Genomic DNA, 17,266 nt, shown 5'->3' with positions numbered 1-17,266 from the left:
CAGGTGCATTTGTGTTCCTCCAGTTCTTTGCCAGTGCTGCAGCCAGGTGCAATGTCTTCCTGCTACAGAGGGGGGGAAGTACACCTGAGTGTTGTACAATATGTTTATGATGGATTGTCATGGTTGAATAGCTGTAAGTGAATGCGAGCCGAGTGCGTGACACATGCAATGCTGCCAAGTCTAAGGAGTGAGATAAAGCATATAAAATGTAGGTTTGAGTACGGATTGATTGAAATTATTGGAAGGTGAATGATTTGGATGCAGTTAATCGAGCGAATGAAACTACTGGTGCAGTTGGTTGAATATACCACCTCGAGATGAAATCTTGTTGATAATTTGTGAGAAACTTTCTTTTTGCATATATGTTTGATAAGTAACACTTCTGGCGTTGACATCCTCTGCTATTTCTTCACACTACTTGAGCAGGGGTCATGGAGGTCTTCTGTTTTCCCTGCAAATACAGAGCACCTCTTCCATCAAGGCCTCGAGTGCACTGCCCAATTACCTCATCGTTGAGTTTATCAATTGTGATTCAATCATATGTCAGCTCTCCTTAAAAAGGTGTAAACTGCCATTACTTATCATCAGACATTCACAATATCTCACTGATGCTTTCAGCAAATGTACACTGTGGAGAGCACTTGGTGCATGCAGAAATCATTTAAAACAGCAAACGGTACCAACTTAACATACTGGTTAATAATCACACAACAAATGAAAATGAAATGAAAATCGCTTAGTCACAAGTAGGCTTCAAATGGAGTTACTATGAAAAGCCCCTAGTCGCCACATTCCGGCACCTGTTCGGGGAAGCTGGAACGGGAATTGAACCGTGCTGCTGGCCTGCCTTGGTCTGCTTTAAAAGCCAGCTAGTTAGCCCTGTGCTAAACCAGCCCGTGAAACTTATGTCTGAAATGATCGTTGCTACTCTCAATAATGGCCAGGAAACCATCCTATTTTGGGAATCACTGATGTATTATTTTTCAGTTTGACAATCATTCTTAATTGTCAGATGAAACAAATTACTCTGCTGGTCGGCTCCAGCTGGGGTATCGTAGATCGCCGTGTATAAGCTGACTTTTGAAACTTCAAAAAATCTTTCTAAACATTGAGGTTGACAGATCTGGCGAGTATAAAATGTTAACAGCTGGTGTTGGTGGTTCACATTTTGAAATGTGGAGAAAACCTAGCATCAGTAATTTAAATTAATTTGTTACATTTTATTTAATTAAATAATTCTACAAGGTTAGTTTGAACCACTGTTTTTAAAATTGTCGAATACATAGTCTTTGGCATCTGATGCAACGAGTTCATAAATTCATCCCAAGTCACTTTGTCTATGGCATCACTGGAAGGGTCCCACTCTGGTTCAGGCACTGAATTGATATCCATTTTCCCCCCAACTATGCATTAATAGCATCCCATGAGTTGATGATGCCAAAACAACTCAAAACATCAAGTGGGGTAGGCTGCATGAATCCATTCTTTATATCTTTTTCTCTGTCCACCATCCACCTATTCCATTCAGCGCAAACATGGATCACTATGGTTTGTTGAAGCACACAAGCAAAGGGTTGAACAATGGATGTTAGACTTCTTAGTATAACTGCAATTTGCATGTTATTTCTTTGCCAGCACCTCAATGGATATTTGAGATCTGAACATGTCCCACACTAATAGGCTGCATTCATTGTGCAGGTCACTGGGACACCTATTTCACATATCAATCTACAACTTAATTCTCATCCATCGAGCCAACCATTGTTATGGACATGCACCAAAACTCCTGCAGGGAATGCAATTTACATTTGAAAATGACATAGGTTTTAAGTTTATTCTGTTAGCCATACAGGCTAGTTAGTACCACCGTGAGAGATCATAGAAATTAGTGCAGGAGGCGGCCATTCGGCTCATCGAGTCTGCACCGGCTCTTGGAAAGAGCACCCTACTCAAGGTCCACACCTCCACCCTATCCCCATAACCCAGTAACCCCACCGAACACCAAGGGCAATTTTGGACACTAAGGGCAATTTATCATGGCCAATCCACCTAACCTGCATATCTTTGGACTGTGGGAGGAAACCGTAGCACCCAGAAGAAACCCACGCACACACAGGAAGGATGTGCAGACTCCGCACAGACAGTGACCCAAGCCGGGAATCGAGCCTGGGACCCTGGAGCTGTGAAGCAATTGTGCTATCCACAATGCTACCGTGCTGCCATGAATTTTATGTATTCTTTTATCAGCATGTTCCCCATCCCCAATTGCTTTTGAACTGAGTAGTTTTCTGGGCCATTTCAGAGGACAGTTAAGAGTCAACCACCGTATTTTCCACCTCTCAGTATGTATGCTGGACGCATCAAAATTCACCCATAGTACCACTACGACATTATTTCGGAACCAAGGGATTTGCGTAGTCTCTGAGCAATTTTGATCTTCTGCTGCAACACGAGACACTTTTGTTCCATAAAGTGGCTACACCAACTAGCTGTCACTTGGAAATGTTTGCTGGACTCAGCATTTGATTTTGTCCACTTATGGTCATATATACACATTGCATTTGCAGTGATGATGTAACCAGTGAGAATCCATTCCAATGCATGTTTCTTAGGAGTAGGCCAGTGGCTGGTCCCTGATCTCATGGCACATGTGATCTTGGGCATCTTCTTTAGGGCAGAATCCTCCTTCTTCCATTCAGACCAGTTATTCACCAATACAGAATTCCCTCACTGCAGCGCAGTTATTTGACAAGTTAGCAAATGTTATGACTTTTAGCTTGAAATCAGCTTTGTACTTTAGTCTTTTTAATATGGGGGGGGGGGGGGGGGGGGGGGAGAGAGAGAGAGAGAGAGAGAGAGAGACCCATTTCTGTTTATTGGTTGCCATTCCCAATGTGCTGTGTAAATTCCTGTGCATCTTCTTGGCAACGTGGTCCGTATCACCTGTTTGATCTCATGTGCCAATTTGTAAGACGAGAATAATCCTAAACACGTATTGAGCTGAAAAATGGAGTCCAACTCTGAGTAAAGGTCCAAAACATGCATTTATTAACTGACGAAAAGGGGATGAGGGTCAGCCTATATTGTACTGAAAAATTGAGGTTCTTCTATGTGCTGAGTAGACTTATACACTGTAGTGGTATTTTGACCAAGTCTGGGCACCATGCTAAGGATGCCAATGCATACAGTATTGATATCAGTGATGAAATAGTTATGTGAAAAGACTTGAAACACTTGGGTTGGTCTCCAAGGTGACAAGGTTAACGGAAGATTTGATAGAGGTGTTAATGATCATGAAAGGTTTAGTATATAAGGAGAAATGGTTTCCAATAACAGCAGAGTTGTAACTAGAACACAAATTTAAGATAACTGACAAAAAAACAGATAACATGAGGACAAAGTTTTTTTGCAGTGAATTATCTGGAATGCACTGCCGGAAATAACTTTTGATAATAACTTCCATTAAGGATTTTGGATAAATAACTTGAAGTAGAAAAAATGCACAGCTCTTGGGAAAAGAGAGTGGGAGTAATTGGTGAGCTCTTTCACAGCCAGCAGAGTCGTGATTTGCTGAGTGACCCCTTTCTGTCCTGTATCATTATATGATGTTATATATAGTAATGGATCATTTCTTAAAATCCACACACAATTTTCTCTTTTTGCACTGGGCTTTCAGGATTCAGGTCACGAGCACTAGATACTTTTGTTCGATAAAGCGCATCCTCTGGTCAGAAATAGCATCTTTCATCTTACACATTGCTCTCATTTTCTGATGCAAAGGATTAATGCTGAGTCTTGATCGCTTCTCACTTTTGGCTCAGATCTGGTACGTCTCTCTTGTGGGGACCATGAATTGGATTCAATCTGAATTTGAATTGGTTTTTGGAGCAGGCAAGGAGCTGGATTAGGGGTTCACCCCTGACCACACTCTGAGCCCTGGCGTTGTAACTCAGATAAAGTTTTTTTTTAAATGCTGAGTCTTGATCCAACTCCAGATACATCTGAAGATGATCAACCATTGAAATTTGACAAAGGATAAATTTGGATTGGTGTGTTGATTTAAATTTTGAGCTTCCTGCCAGTCCAAGGTTAAAAGAAATGTCCTAAAAAGATAAGCGCACTGGCATATTAAAACATAAACTAGTTAAATAATTAAATTGAAACTACCGAGAAATACCAAATATAGTTGTTAATATGATGCAAAGCTACATTTGCATCTAAAAGCTGCTAGAATTGTATATGTAGGCTCCACACTACAGCACTGCAGATAGGTTTTCCTAACCCGGTCACTATCCATCTCAGAGTAATAATGCTAAGTAATAGGAAACTTTCTAACTTACCACTTTTAGAAGGGAGCAATCAGTCTAATGCCAATAAATATCAGTAAGAAGTCTTACAACACCAGGTTAAAGTCCAACAGGTTTGTTTCAAACACGAGCTTTCGGAGCACGGCTCCTTCTTCAGGTGAACCTGAAGAAGGTTCTTCAGGAAGAACCTGAAGAATGAACTTCTTCATTCACCTGAAGAAGGAGCCGTGCTCCGAAAGCTCGTGTTTGAAACAAACCTGTTGGACTTTAACCTGGTGTTGTAAGACTTCTTACTGTGCTCACCCCAGTCCAACGCCGGCATCTCCACATAATAAATATCAGGGAGGAGGTGGTTTTGCCCCGCACCAACCACCCATTCAACCTCTATTTTCATTTCAGGTAACCTATCAATGGGCGCATACATTCCTTGTGTTTTTTTCATAGACGTTGACAATAATTCAATACAACTACTATATTTCAGTGTTATAAGCTGCATCTCCACCCCCTACCCACTGGTAGTTGCAATTGCTTACTGTTTTCCTTGTTGTACAGTATATTAATTTTGGGCTTTCCAGTTTTGGAATTTCTTTAATCCAATTGTGCTTCCCAAAATATCTTCAACACTGTGGGGAAAGGTATGAATCACTTTGTAATAACAATGAAACTGCAATAATATAACTCGGTGGAGAACAAACACTAGCACAGACTAGTTGGACCAAATAACATGTGCCTTATAGTCTCTGCAATGTTTGCTGCATTTATTTGCTAAGTATGCATTTCAGTCAACCTCACTGGGTGAGAATAAGCCACAGAGTATACTGTGGGTTAGCGAACTTCCTGTGGTCTTAACCAAAGACTGAATTGACTGTTCCAATAGGAAGCCATTAACAGGCCCTTTCGGAAAGCATCTGAAGGTTTTAATAAAATGTCCTGCACCATCAGAAAATTTGGGTCAATCCTGTATTCCAAATAAATTTTAAAAAACTAGGTTTATATAAAGTTTGCATATATGCATCAGAACAATCTACTGAAATTATTTCCTAGAGCATTAGCTTTTCAGTCAAAAATAGCTTTGCTGTTCAACCTTACCCTTTATTCTGTTCAAGACGTTTCTCTCTTGGGCCTTTGTAAACTTCATTTGCTCCAATGGTACTTGCCACTGACCCTCCATAAGGACTAAATCCTAATCGATAAATAAAATATTTAGCTTCAAATGGTTAGATCACAACTGGGAATTAATTAGATGCAAACACATAGGCACAATATGGGCATTCAATTCCAGAAACTGAATGGTAGGAAAACAAACCCAAAAAGTGTATAACTATGGTTTACAAATTCTAACAAAGAATATCTCAAATTTTTAAAAGGTTGAGTAACACTCTTTCTTAAGTTACCAGACAAAGCAACAACACTGGTTGCATGTTTACTATTGGCCCTGGTAATGAACCATGTAGTCATAACCAGAATCACAGGATCCAGCCTTCTAACAAGTGATCCCAATTCTACTATTAAGGTTTAAAAATTCTCAGGATAAAAAAAGGTTTGCTACAGAATAATAATATGCATTAACGTAGCACCTTTAATATCGGAAAATGTCCCATGTCTTTATGGGGTGTAATCCAAAGATAGGTCTATTTAGATAGACTGCCACAAGCTAAAGAGGTGGGTTTTAAGAAGGGTCTTAACTGAATAAAGAAATGGAGATTAGAGGGATAATGAGATATCTTGGGGCCAATGGTGGGACAGAGGAAACTGGAAATACACAAGAGGATGGAACTGGAGGAATGCAGAAATTTAGAGGGTTATAGGGCTGAACAAGGTTATAGAAATAGGGAGAAGAAATGGAGGGATTTTAACACAATTATGAGAATTTTTAATTCAGTGTGTTGGTTGACATGGAGTCAATATAGGTGAAACTACACAAGGGAATTTGGTGCTGGACAGCAGTTTTGCACGAGCTCGGGTTTATGGAGGGTGAAAGATGAAAGGTTAATCAAGAGTACTGGAATAATCATGTCTTGAGTGGGCGGCAGTCTGGTTCGGTGCGTAGTCAGTCGGATTGAGGGGTGGTCGAATTGGGTCAGACAGGGTTGGTATCGGTTGGGTTGGAGGAGGGGGGAGGGAGAGAGAGTTGGGGGGTGGAGGTGATTGGGAGAGATTGTGATGCTCAATTCAGTTATCATGGCTTTTTTTTTAATGAATTGAGTATCCAATTCTTTTGTTTTCCAATTTTGGATTGTGGGAGCGAGACCCACACAGACATGAGGAGAATGTGCAAACTGCACACAGACAGTAACCCGGGGTCGGGATCGAACCTGGGTCCTCAGCACCGTGAGACAGCAGTGCTAACTACTGTGCCACCATGCTGCCCGTTATCATAGCTAATCACTCACTACGCTAGCGATTAAACAATGTTACATTTCTAGGGAATACTTGAGTATTTAGCCCAAGTCTCCGACACTAAAATCGGTGTAAGAAATATTCATGGATGGTCCTGAGCAGTGCAAATCAGACCATCAGAACTTAAACTTTCCAGGCAATTAAAGTGCATGTTTATGCACAACAACCTATGCAGGGTCCAATGCACAATACAAGTCCAGATTTCATTGCTCTGGAGATCAGAAGATTTGGGCCAATATTTCCGTGTTCCCCCAAACTACGCCCGAACTCATTTTCCCTTTTTTAAACCTTATATATTCAGTTAATGTGTATAATGCATTTCTAAAACCTACATACTATGTATTCTTTAACTTTATTTCAAAAATTTCATAATGCTTTCCCTCTGATTTCTCAAAATTGTGGCATATTTTTCTGCATTATAAAGCAAAAATTGCAATACTAATTGGATTTCTTTTACTACCATTCAAAAACATAACTGTGTATTAGTATGGTTTTTTTTAAAAAAGCACAGCAGGTGATTTGGTTAAGAACACAATGAGGAAACAATGTTGAAGGTAGATGACAGTGTTAGGTGATGATTGAAGAGAATGTGAATGCAACATGGACCATAATTTAGAGTAATCAAATTCTACGGCCAGATTGCATTCTAAGCATTATGGGCAAACAGTTGTGAAACCTACATTTATCTACCCTAAGCAAGAAACAAATTATTTATGTAGCTATGAGTTAAATTTAAAGGTTATCTATTGGTTAAGAGGCACACATTTATATAATTTCAACAAGTGCATTTGTTGTTGGTTCACAACTAATCATGCTCATAATGCTAAGTTAGGTCACACCAGATCACTTCCCCTTTGCCACATGAATGGTAAAAGAAAATTCTCAAAATGGGTAAAAACCGCAAGCATACCATTGCGTTAAAGGTGCCACATTCTCTTCCGGTACATGAAGAGGGGCTTTTGGGATGCATTCATTCACAGAACAGAACAGACTCAAAACCAAAACCAACAGTACTTTGATTGGAACAAACTTAAAAAGAATTAAGGACCACTAAGAATATTAGGGAAGTGCAACAAAAATATTTGAGTTGAGAGAAGGAGAATCCGAGATAGAGGCTATGAAGTTGAAAAGAGAATATTCAGTGACTTTAAGGATAAAATGATTGGTTGATTCGAGTACCAAATGAAAATTTTGTTACTTTGGAGGAAGAGACTTGTACATCAGGAAAAAATTATAGTTGCATCTCTCTAAGGAAGTTGGAAGAACTTGAAAGTCCAAACATCTAAAAGGAATATAAGATTGTTACTTGTTCTTGTCTCTACCTTTCGAACCACTCTGTGGCATGAAGCTTGGTTTGGTTGGAGGGGGAGGGGGCACACCAGCATTTGGAGCAGTACTGTTGGCATTGGCAGATGGTGGTCGGAATGAGTTTGAAAGATAGTAGCCATCTGAAACCGGGCGGGGTTGACGAATGAATGGCGGCTGCTTAGGGGCAGAAGGGAGATCACCATACGATTTTCTTGTGATGGAGTACTTATCCTGACCTGAAAGATTTGCATCTTCCTCGTCCTCATCATTGTATGGGACAAACTTGGCAGTGTAAACTGTGTCAGGGGAGACGATCTGTGTTTTGATGTAAGAGATGTTTCTCTGAGGAGGGGGAGGAGCGTTAGATGAATGGGGTGGGGGAGGGAACTCATACTGCTGGGTCTCAGAAGCATAGTCCCTTGGAAGAGGAGGCCTGTACAGACCAGGTTCATCAGGTTGCAGCAACTTCCGCTCAGCTTCTTCTTGTTGTCTACGCCTTTCAGCCTCCAAACGTGTATAATATTCTTCTTCCTGTCTTCTCTGTGAAAAGTAGAAAGCTGTGTCAGTCAGGATGTAGAAACTCAGAACAGGTCTATTTTCCTCATATTATTTTTACTCAACTTCAAACCAAACCAGGAATAACTGATTGTTTTAGATTTGATAAGTTAGTAGGGATTTATCTGCCAAATAGTAAAATCACATTGTTTCTTGGCTGTGCTATATCTAAATAGCATTTCAACTAGAATTAATTTTTTCTTGCCCAAGGAAGCCAAAATTATTCTTGTACATCAAATTTAATAGAAGTTCATTACTATGAATCTAAAGTGCATCACATGCATTTCATATGTATTTTCTCACAATTACAGGAAAAGCAGAAAATGTACAGTTACTGTCTTTTACCTTTTTTTTCGATGAGTCAACCTGAAATATGCTTTCATGAGATACAATAATCAGCTTACTGAAATTTAGGGCAATCATAGGACATAATTTAAGGTATGTAGATAATATGAAACTTGGATAAAAGGATATAATTTGACAAAGCTTTGACAAAGGGTCATCTGGACTCGAAACATCAGCTCTTTTCTCTCCCTACAGATGCTGCCAGACCTGCTCAGATTATCCAGCATTTTCTCCTTGGGACTTGAAAATTGGAAATCCAGTAAGAGGGCAGGAAGACGTGGACTATAAAATAGCCACATTTAATGCAAAGTGTTATTTTGGTAGGAAGGCTGAGAAAAGACATTTGCCAAGATCCTCCGTTCTCTGGGGGGGTGGGGGTCAAACTCCGGGTGACGTGCTGGAGGTCCCTTCAGAACTCCACACCAAGGAATGCATGGGAATTTCCTAAGACGTTTCAACTTCCAATAGACCCTGGGCGAAATTCTCCGCTCCCGCGAAAAATCGGGAAGGCCGTTGCGAATTCGGCAGAGTTTCACGACTGCCTCGGAGGCGGCTCCTCTCACCTTATTCACCCCCACCCGGGGGGCTAGGAGTGGCGCTCCGTAACTCTCGGCTGCCGGGCCGAGAGTGACGCGACGGCGGCGCCTACGTGACGTCAGCTGCGCATGCGCAGGTTGGCCGGCTCCAACCCGTGCATGTGCGGCTGACGTCACGACGGCTCAAACCCGCGCATGCACGGTTGCCGTCTTCCCCTCCGCTGCCCCGCAAGACATGGCAGCTTGATCTTGCGGGGCGGCGGAGGGGAAAGAGTGCGTCCTTTTGAGACGCCGGCCCGACGATCGGTGGGCACCGAATGTGGGAAAGTCCCCACCCGAGCACGGCCGTGCTCACTCCCCTCTCCGCCCCCCACAAGCTTCAATCCAGCTTTTGGCGTCATGTTCACGACGGCAGCGACCAGGTGTGGTTGCCGCCGTTGTGAACCCGTCGCAAACGGCAGGCCGCTCGGGCCAGAGAATAGCCGGTCGCCGTGCAAAACGGCGCGTGGCAATTCTTCCGAGCCCGGGGGGGGGGGGGGGGGGGGGGGGGGGTGTCGTGAGTCGCCCGGCCCTCCCGTGATTCTCCCACCCGGCGTGGGGAGCGGAGAATTCCGCCCCGTGTCTGAAACCCTCCAAAACTCCTATCAGAAGTTGGGTGATTTTGGATGGTCCAGACTCTCTTACCAGAACAGTTACCCAGCAAACATTAGAAGGTTTAAAACCACTTCTAAATCCAGGTTACTATACTTTTGTGGGTGTACCTACACCTCATGGACTGCAGCGGTTCAAGAAAGCAGCTCATAAACACCTTTTGAAGGGCAACTTGGGATGGACAATAAATGCTGGCCTAGCCAGCGAAGCCCACATCCCAGACTACCCACTGGAACCATGGCTACACTCTCCCCATACACCCCTGACCACCTCTACTTTCTCCACTCTCTCTCTTTCTCTCCCCCTCCCCCACACACACACACACACCACATACACACACCCATTTGTTGCTGTAGCTTCTCAAATTGGCGTTGCGACATTTAAACATGGGCAGCACAGTAGCATGGTGGTTAGCATAAATGCTTCACAGCTCCAGGGTCCCAGGTTCGGTTCCCGGCTGGGTCACTGTCTGTGCGGAGTCTGCATGTCCTCCCCGTGTGTGCGTGGGTTTCCTCCGGGTGCTCCGGTTTCCTCCCACAGTCCAAAGATGTGTGGGTTAGGTGGATTGGCCATGCTAAATTGCCCGTAGTGTCCTAAAAAAGTAAGGTGGGGGGGGGGGGGGGGTTGTTGGGTTACGGGTATAGGGTGGATACGTGGGTTTGAGTAGGGTGATCATTGCTCGACACAACATCGAGGGCTGAAGGGCCTGTTCTGTGCTGTACTGTTCTATGTAAACCCTACTTACTGGCATACAACAAATTTGTACCATAAAAAGGGTGCATGCCATCACTTCCCCCTGATGATCATGCACTGCATTGAAGAATTCTAGAAGCAGCTACGTTGCAAATTTCGCTGCAGCCCGGGTCAGATGTCCGGGTGAGAAAGGTACAGTTCCAGACTAAGTTAAGTAAAAAAAAAGAGTGGCAATGCGACGGTGATTACTGCTTCACAGAAGATTCAGCCTAATGTAAGCTTTAAACTCAAATAGTACAATTTTAAAGGGGATGCAGGTACAGAGAAACCTGGATGCCAATGTACACAAATTTTTCAAGGTGGCAGGACAATTTGTGATAGCTGTTAAGTCATCCTTGGATTCACAAACAGAGGCGTAGAGAACTAAATAAAGTTATTTTTAACCTTATAAAATTCACTGATTAGGGCCAATTGGAGAATAGTCAATTCTGGGCAGCTGGCATTAGGAAAGGTGTTATTGCCTTGAAGAGGCTACTGCAGAGATTTACTAGAGTGTGAACGAAGAGAGTTCAGTTGCATGGAGAAACTGGAATTTGATAGGTTTTCAAAATCATGAATGGTTTTGGTAAAGTAATTAAGACACTGGTCCCCTGGCAGTAGGGATGGTAACCAAAGGAGACAGTTTTAAAGTAATGGGAAAAAAAGTTAAGGTATTGAGAAAGGTTAAGATAATAGGAAATAAATTTAAGGTAGCAGGAAATAGGACTTGGTGGCGGCCATGGAGTGAATGATCGCAGATTTGTTGGCTCCCACTCGAGGTGGAATTCTAAGGCTCTTTCTTACCCGAGTTATGGGATGTTGGTTGGTGAAAGGTGCATGAGCTTCGAGGGATAGTGGTGCTCCATTGGCGAGTCTGGTTTACGGCTTACTTGACCAGAAGTATGACGAGTGGGAGGGAGCAGCTGGAAGGGGTATTCAAGATACGACATAAGAAAAAAAAAAAAGAGTGCTGGGACGGCGTTGCCTACCCAATGGTCTGAGCAACTGGTGGATTTCCTGAATGCAAAGTTCCAGCCACAGAGGCTGGATGCCTCAGAGGATCTGACAAAAGTGGTGGAGCCGCTGAGGGCGGTGATTGAGAGTGGAGCAGAGGTTGGAGGTGCAGGGCCAGGTGCTTCAGAAAGTGGAGGGATCGGTGGGTGAACAAGAGGAACAGCTGGCCTCGAGATGGCGCTTGTGTTGGAGAGCCAAAAGTCTTGAGGGGGAAGGTGGAAGACTTTGAGAATCAGTCAAGGAGGCAAAATCTACGATTGTGGGGCAGCCTGAAGGGAGCGAGGGAGCGCAGACCACAAAATGTGGCGAACATGTTCGAGAAGCTGCTGGGGCAGGGAGTCTTTGACTGCCCTCCCAAGGAGGACCGAGTGCACAGGGCACTGAGGAAGAGACTGAAGGAGAGGGACGCTTAGAGGGTGATGGTGGTACCACTGCATTGCTTCCTTGACAAGGAAAAGATTTTGAGGTGGACGAAGCAGACAGGAAAGTGCACCTGGGAAGGTAACAAGTTGAGGATTTACCAGGATTTGGGAGCGGAGTTGGCCAAGAGGTGGGCAGGTATAATTGCATCACTACAAGGAAGGGGCGAAGTCTGGGGTGTTGTACCCTACTCGTTTGTGGGTCACGCATCAGAACCGGGAGTTTTATTTTGACATGCCGGAGGGTGTGGGCAAATTTATGAGACACAATAGACTGTGTGGTAGGTGAGGACACTGAACTATGGAGATGTTAAGATGGAGAATGTGGGTTTGTATGGCGGACGGTGGATGTATTTACGGAGTGGGTGAGTGTCTGCTTTTTGACTTCTTTCTCTTTTTCACTGTGGATTTCGGGGAGTTGTGAGTGATGGGCGGTTGGGGAAAGAATGGGTCGGCTGCCATGCTAGCTGGTTGGCTAATTACCAGGAGTGAAGTGGGGTTTGAGTTGCGGAGGGAGTGAGGGGTGATCATTGGGTTTCTTTTGAGAAGGAGATGGCAGCACACATCTTGGGGAGGGCCCACGGGTGAGAGGGGCATGGGCATGGAGGAGCTGGTTAAAGAGAGATTATGGTTGACCTGCAGGGTGGGGGAGGGAGAGGGCGAGGGCGTGAGACATCTGACCCTATTAGTTAGGTGGAACGTCCAGGTCAGATGGAACATCAAAGGCTTAAATGGCCCGGTCAAAATGCTTTGCATTTTGCATGGCACCCCATGCGTGGCACCCCATGAGGCAGTATTAAAGGAGCGGCAGAAGCTCCAAATGGAGCTTGGATGTGTTTTCACTCACTTGTCTGAAGGTGGGAGCTGCGTCTTTGTAGGAGACACACTTGAAGTTGAGGAACCAGACGAGGTTGAGAAAGGGTTGGGTGGGGCAGGGTTAGATAAGATAGGTTGGATGGCGGTGCTGATTAACAAGAGAGTGGCCTTTGAGGTGGGCAGTATTATGATCGCTGGCGAAGATGTGATGATGAATGGGAAGCTGGAGGGGATGCCCATGGTACTAGTGAATATATATGCCCCAAATTGGGATGATGTGGATTTTGAGAGGCGGGTCCTAGCGAAGATTCCGGACCTGGACAAGCTTATGAAGAGCGATTTTAACACTGTTCTGGATCCAGGGTTGGACTGATCATGCCCTCAGTCCCAGAGGTTTTGGTAATGGCTAAGGAGTTGTTAGGGTTTATGGAGCGTGTGAGTGTGGCAGACCTGTGCCGTATTCCTGTATTGATTTCTTTGTTTTGGACAAGGTGTGTTGGCAGAGATGGTAGGGTTGGAGTATTCGACAATTGTGGCCTCAGAACAAGCGCCGCACTGGGTGGATTTGTAAATGGCGCAGGAAGGGGCGCAGGAAGGGGCCCAGGTGCTGTAGGGGAGGCTGGATGTAGGGTTACTGGCGGACAAGGGAGTTTGCGAGAGGGTGAGGGTGACCATTTGGAATTATGTGGAGCTGAATAAGACGGGAAGGTTTTGGCTTCCACGCTGTGGGGGCGTCGAAGGCGATGGGGGGGGGGGGGGGAGAATTAAATTTTTATTCAACACATAAGGAGAAGGTGGAACAGGCGGAGAGGGTGAGATTGGTGGAGGACATCTTGGGGGTGGATCAGAGGGATTCCGTGGCACCCCATGAGGCAGTATTAAAGGAGCGGCAGAAGCTCCAGATGGAGCTTGGGCTCCTGGAATGCAGTGGGACAACTGTGGAGAGCCAGGGGGGGCGGCATACGAGTACAGGGAGAAGGCCAGTAGGATGCTGGCACATCAGTTGAGGAAGCAGGCGGCGGCGAGGGAAATTGGGGAGGGTGGATTGGAGCTGGAGGGGTTGAATTTTTTTCTTTCCATGAGAACATGCCCAGTTTTGTCTGTTAAAATGGAGCAACATCAGACGCTTTCAAGATCAGCAGTGGGGTAAAGCAGAGCTGCATTCTGGCATATTTTTCACAAAGCTACTATTGTAAGTTTTGATGACTGAAATGAGGGTGTCTAACTGCAAACCAGAGCTCTTGGCAAGCTGTTAAACTTGGCAAGACAACACACCAAAACCAAAGTGAGTAATGTCCTAGTCCATGAGTTGCTCTTTGTTGATTGTACCATGCTGGCATCCCATACTGAAGTTCACTTGCAACAGCTTGTAGATTAGTTCTCTTAGGCTTCCAAGGAGTTTGAACTGAAGATCGGCATCAGGACGGCCAAGGTTATGGGCCAATACATAGAGACTCCACATCTTCCATCAACACTCTGGGGGTCATCGACAACTTCACATACTTTGTATCATCAATTACCATCAACCTGTCCCCTGATGCCAAAATCAGCACCAGGATTGCCAAGGCCACACCTGTTATGTCAAAGTTGAGAGTCGACCAACAGCAAACTAACCAAGACGTAAAGCTTCAAGTGGACAAGGCATGTGTTCTCAGCATCCTCCTTCCTTTACAGTAGTGAAGCATGGACAACTCATGCAAGCCAGGAAAAGCAGTGAAAATCTTCCACCGTCACTATCTCAGTTGAATATTGGGCGCCTCCTGGAAAGACAGAATGCCAAATATGCAAACACGCCAACGTGCAGAGATCCTGAGCATGTTTACCCGCGAGTCAGCGGAAACTCTGTTAGTTGGGTCATGTGAACTGAATGACAACTACATCTCTAATGATGGCAAATTTGCGATTGGCACAAGAGACCAATAGGTCACCCACATGTACAATAAAAGGTTGTCTGCAAGCAAACCTTCGACTTGGCTCTGATTGCAGTCAATGCATGGGATGTCCTTGCTGCTGACTGCCTGGAGATGGGCGGTCAGGAAGGGTGTGGGGAAAAACAGACGGGAAAGAAATTACCAGATGGTGGAAAGAAAGCCGTCTGTAGGAAAAAACATCAGTTGACCTCAAGCCAACACTATTCATCTGTGCCTGCTACAGTAGGAATTGCCACTCAAGTGGATCTCGAAAGCCACAACAGATGCTTTCAATGCATAAATGACGTATGTCCTTGGTGCAGTCCAGCATCACCTATGACAGACAGATAGATGTCCACAGCCACTCTGAATTGAATTAAGGATGGTCAAAATGCATTTCACGTAAAAGAACATTTTCACCCTAACAATGAGAAAGATTTGATTCCCAATTCCATTCTCTAATCTTCTGTGCCGCATAAGTCCCCTTGTAAATATTCAGAAGAAAATATTCAGATTTAATCCTCAGTGAATTTGTAACAATACAACCTTATCACTTGACCTTCATTGTGTGATAATACATCTACAAGTACATTGGTTCATCTATAAAATTGACAGTCCTGGCAACATTAGTACACACCAGGACAGCGCCAGCAGGATACGTCATAAGACAGAAAGATACAATTTCAGTCCTCCAGCCCTAGCAGCAAACTTCCACTGCAATGCTGCGAGCAAACTGCAAACTAAGATTTCTTCACAAAACAAAAGAGAAGTGCAGGTTTGAACCAGAGTTCCGAGTCTTGACTTAACTACTGTGCAATCACAGCATATAGTTCCATAACTCAAAGACAACAATATTAACGTAATCTCAAAAAGGCTGCAAGTTGCATGTCTCCTAGGAGATAACCATGAACAGGATTGACTAAAACCTGAGACTGAAAGACTGATGGCGATAGGCTTTCATGTATTTAGTAGGTTTTGTGACTGCAGGACCTCTTGTTTTACAGTCAATGAGATGGCCAGTTTGAACAAAGGTAGCTCCCCCACAAAGCAATGTGAGAGCAATTAGTGATGCTTCGGCAATGTCGATTGAGGGATAGACACTGGCCAGGATACTAGGGATAACTCATCTGCTCTCCTTTGAAATAGGTACTTGCCTTCTGTTTGCATGGGTGTAGAAGACTAACAATGGAAAGAGAACCAGTATTTGTTACGAGGGGTGTGACAACTATAGATAAAGTTAATAAATCTTTTCAAGGTTTACCAGTGCTAAACTCACAAATGCCAATGTGAAGAAACTGTATTAAAGCGAATGGCTTTTCTGATATATTACATGCTTGAGAAGCAGTTGAAGATATTCAAATAGGGCAAGCCTCACCGGAACTAACTTGATGGATACTCGGATCATGGACAAGTAAAGGAATTATACATTCAAAAAACCCCAACCTTTTCATCAGTTTCTCTCCTGGCTTGCTCCTCCTCTTGACGGTGACGCTCATCATCTTGCCTTGCTCTTTCCTCTGCTTCCCTTTTTCGGATATCTTCCAGCTGCTGATGACGTCTGCGTTCTTCATCTTGCAACTGTAATTATTTTGTTGATATTTAATTTTAAACACAAGAATTAGAGTTAACTTAGGTTCTTTTTAAAGCATGTTACTACTAACTTATGGCACATTTGGGATGGATAAAGAACTTTCTTTTGCATCACCACAATGCTAGCCTTGCAGGTCATCACCACTAGCTTTCATACATCAGCATTTTGGCATCCGAGAGCAAACCACCAGGAAGCCCATTCTTGCACTATCAGAAATCACTTTTTGATCAGGAAATATTGAATATTTAGGAAATACTGCAATATTGAAATTGTGACATTTCAATTTAGAATAACCAGACAGGTCATTTTCTCCCAACATGTTGTTACAGAATTTGATTCATTTACAGGATTAGACTTACTCCAAAAGATGACTGCTATCCTCACAAATGATGTCAATTCTGTAACAAGTAATGGGGAGCTCCTATAAATTTTCCAAGTAGTACTTTGTGTTTTACAGTTTACTCAGTCTTGAAGTCAAATCAATAATCAAAAAGCTTTACGTTGATATTAGAACAACGGTAATAGATTTAATGGCAGAGTAAAATTTATCCGAAATGTTTTCGATTGAAATGCAGCTGAGTTATGTGCAGCCAGAAGTTGCTCCTCCTAAGATACAGCTCTATTAGCTATTTTCTTCCTCCTCCCTTGCCAAAGCAGCTGCCATAAAATCCATTCTATGCAC

The 17,266-nt window shown here is 43.7% G+C and overlaps 1 protein-coding gene across 9 annotated transcripts in view; it reads right to left on the bottom strand.

Annotated features, from left to right (window-relative positions):
• The window catches only part of afdna (afadin, adherens junction formation factor a), a 253,647-nt gene that overhangs the window by 3,984 nt on the left and 232,397 nt on the right, over positions 1 to 17,266 (bottom strand). For 4 of the 9 annotated variants that reach the window (XM_038803241.1, XM_038803250.1, XM_038803257.1 and 1 more), the window contains 3 exons: positions 16,437 to 16,571; positions 8,030 to 8,555; positions 5,397 to 5,490 (listed from right to left, as the gene is read on the bottom strand). In XM_038803241.1, coding sequence (XP_038659169.1) covers positions 5,397 to 5,490; positions 8,030 to 8,555; positions 16,437 to 16,571 — 755 coding nt within the window. The remainder of the gene's footprint in view (positions 1 to 5,396; positions 5,491 to 8,029; positions 8,556 to 16,436; positions 16,572 to 17,266) is intronic. The other 5 variants (XM_038803267.1, XM_038803278.1, XM_038803288.1 and 2 more) reach the window with 2 other exon arrangements.

Source organism: Scyliorhinus canicula, chromosome 1, assembly GCF_902713615.1.
Source record: "Scyliorhinus canicula chromosome 1, sScyCan1.1, whole genome shotgun sequence".
NCBI lineage: Eukaryota > Metazoa > Chordata > Chondrichthyes > Carcharhiniformes > Scyliorhinidae > Scyliorhinus > Scyliorhinus canicula.
Note: the sequence above shows the minus strand (reverse complement) of the source record. Positions and strands in the feature narration are given on the sequence as shown.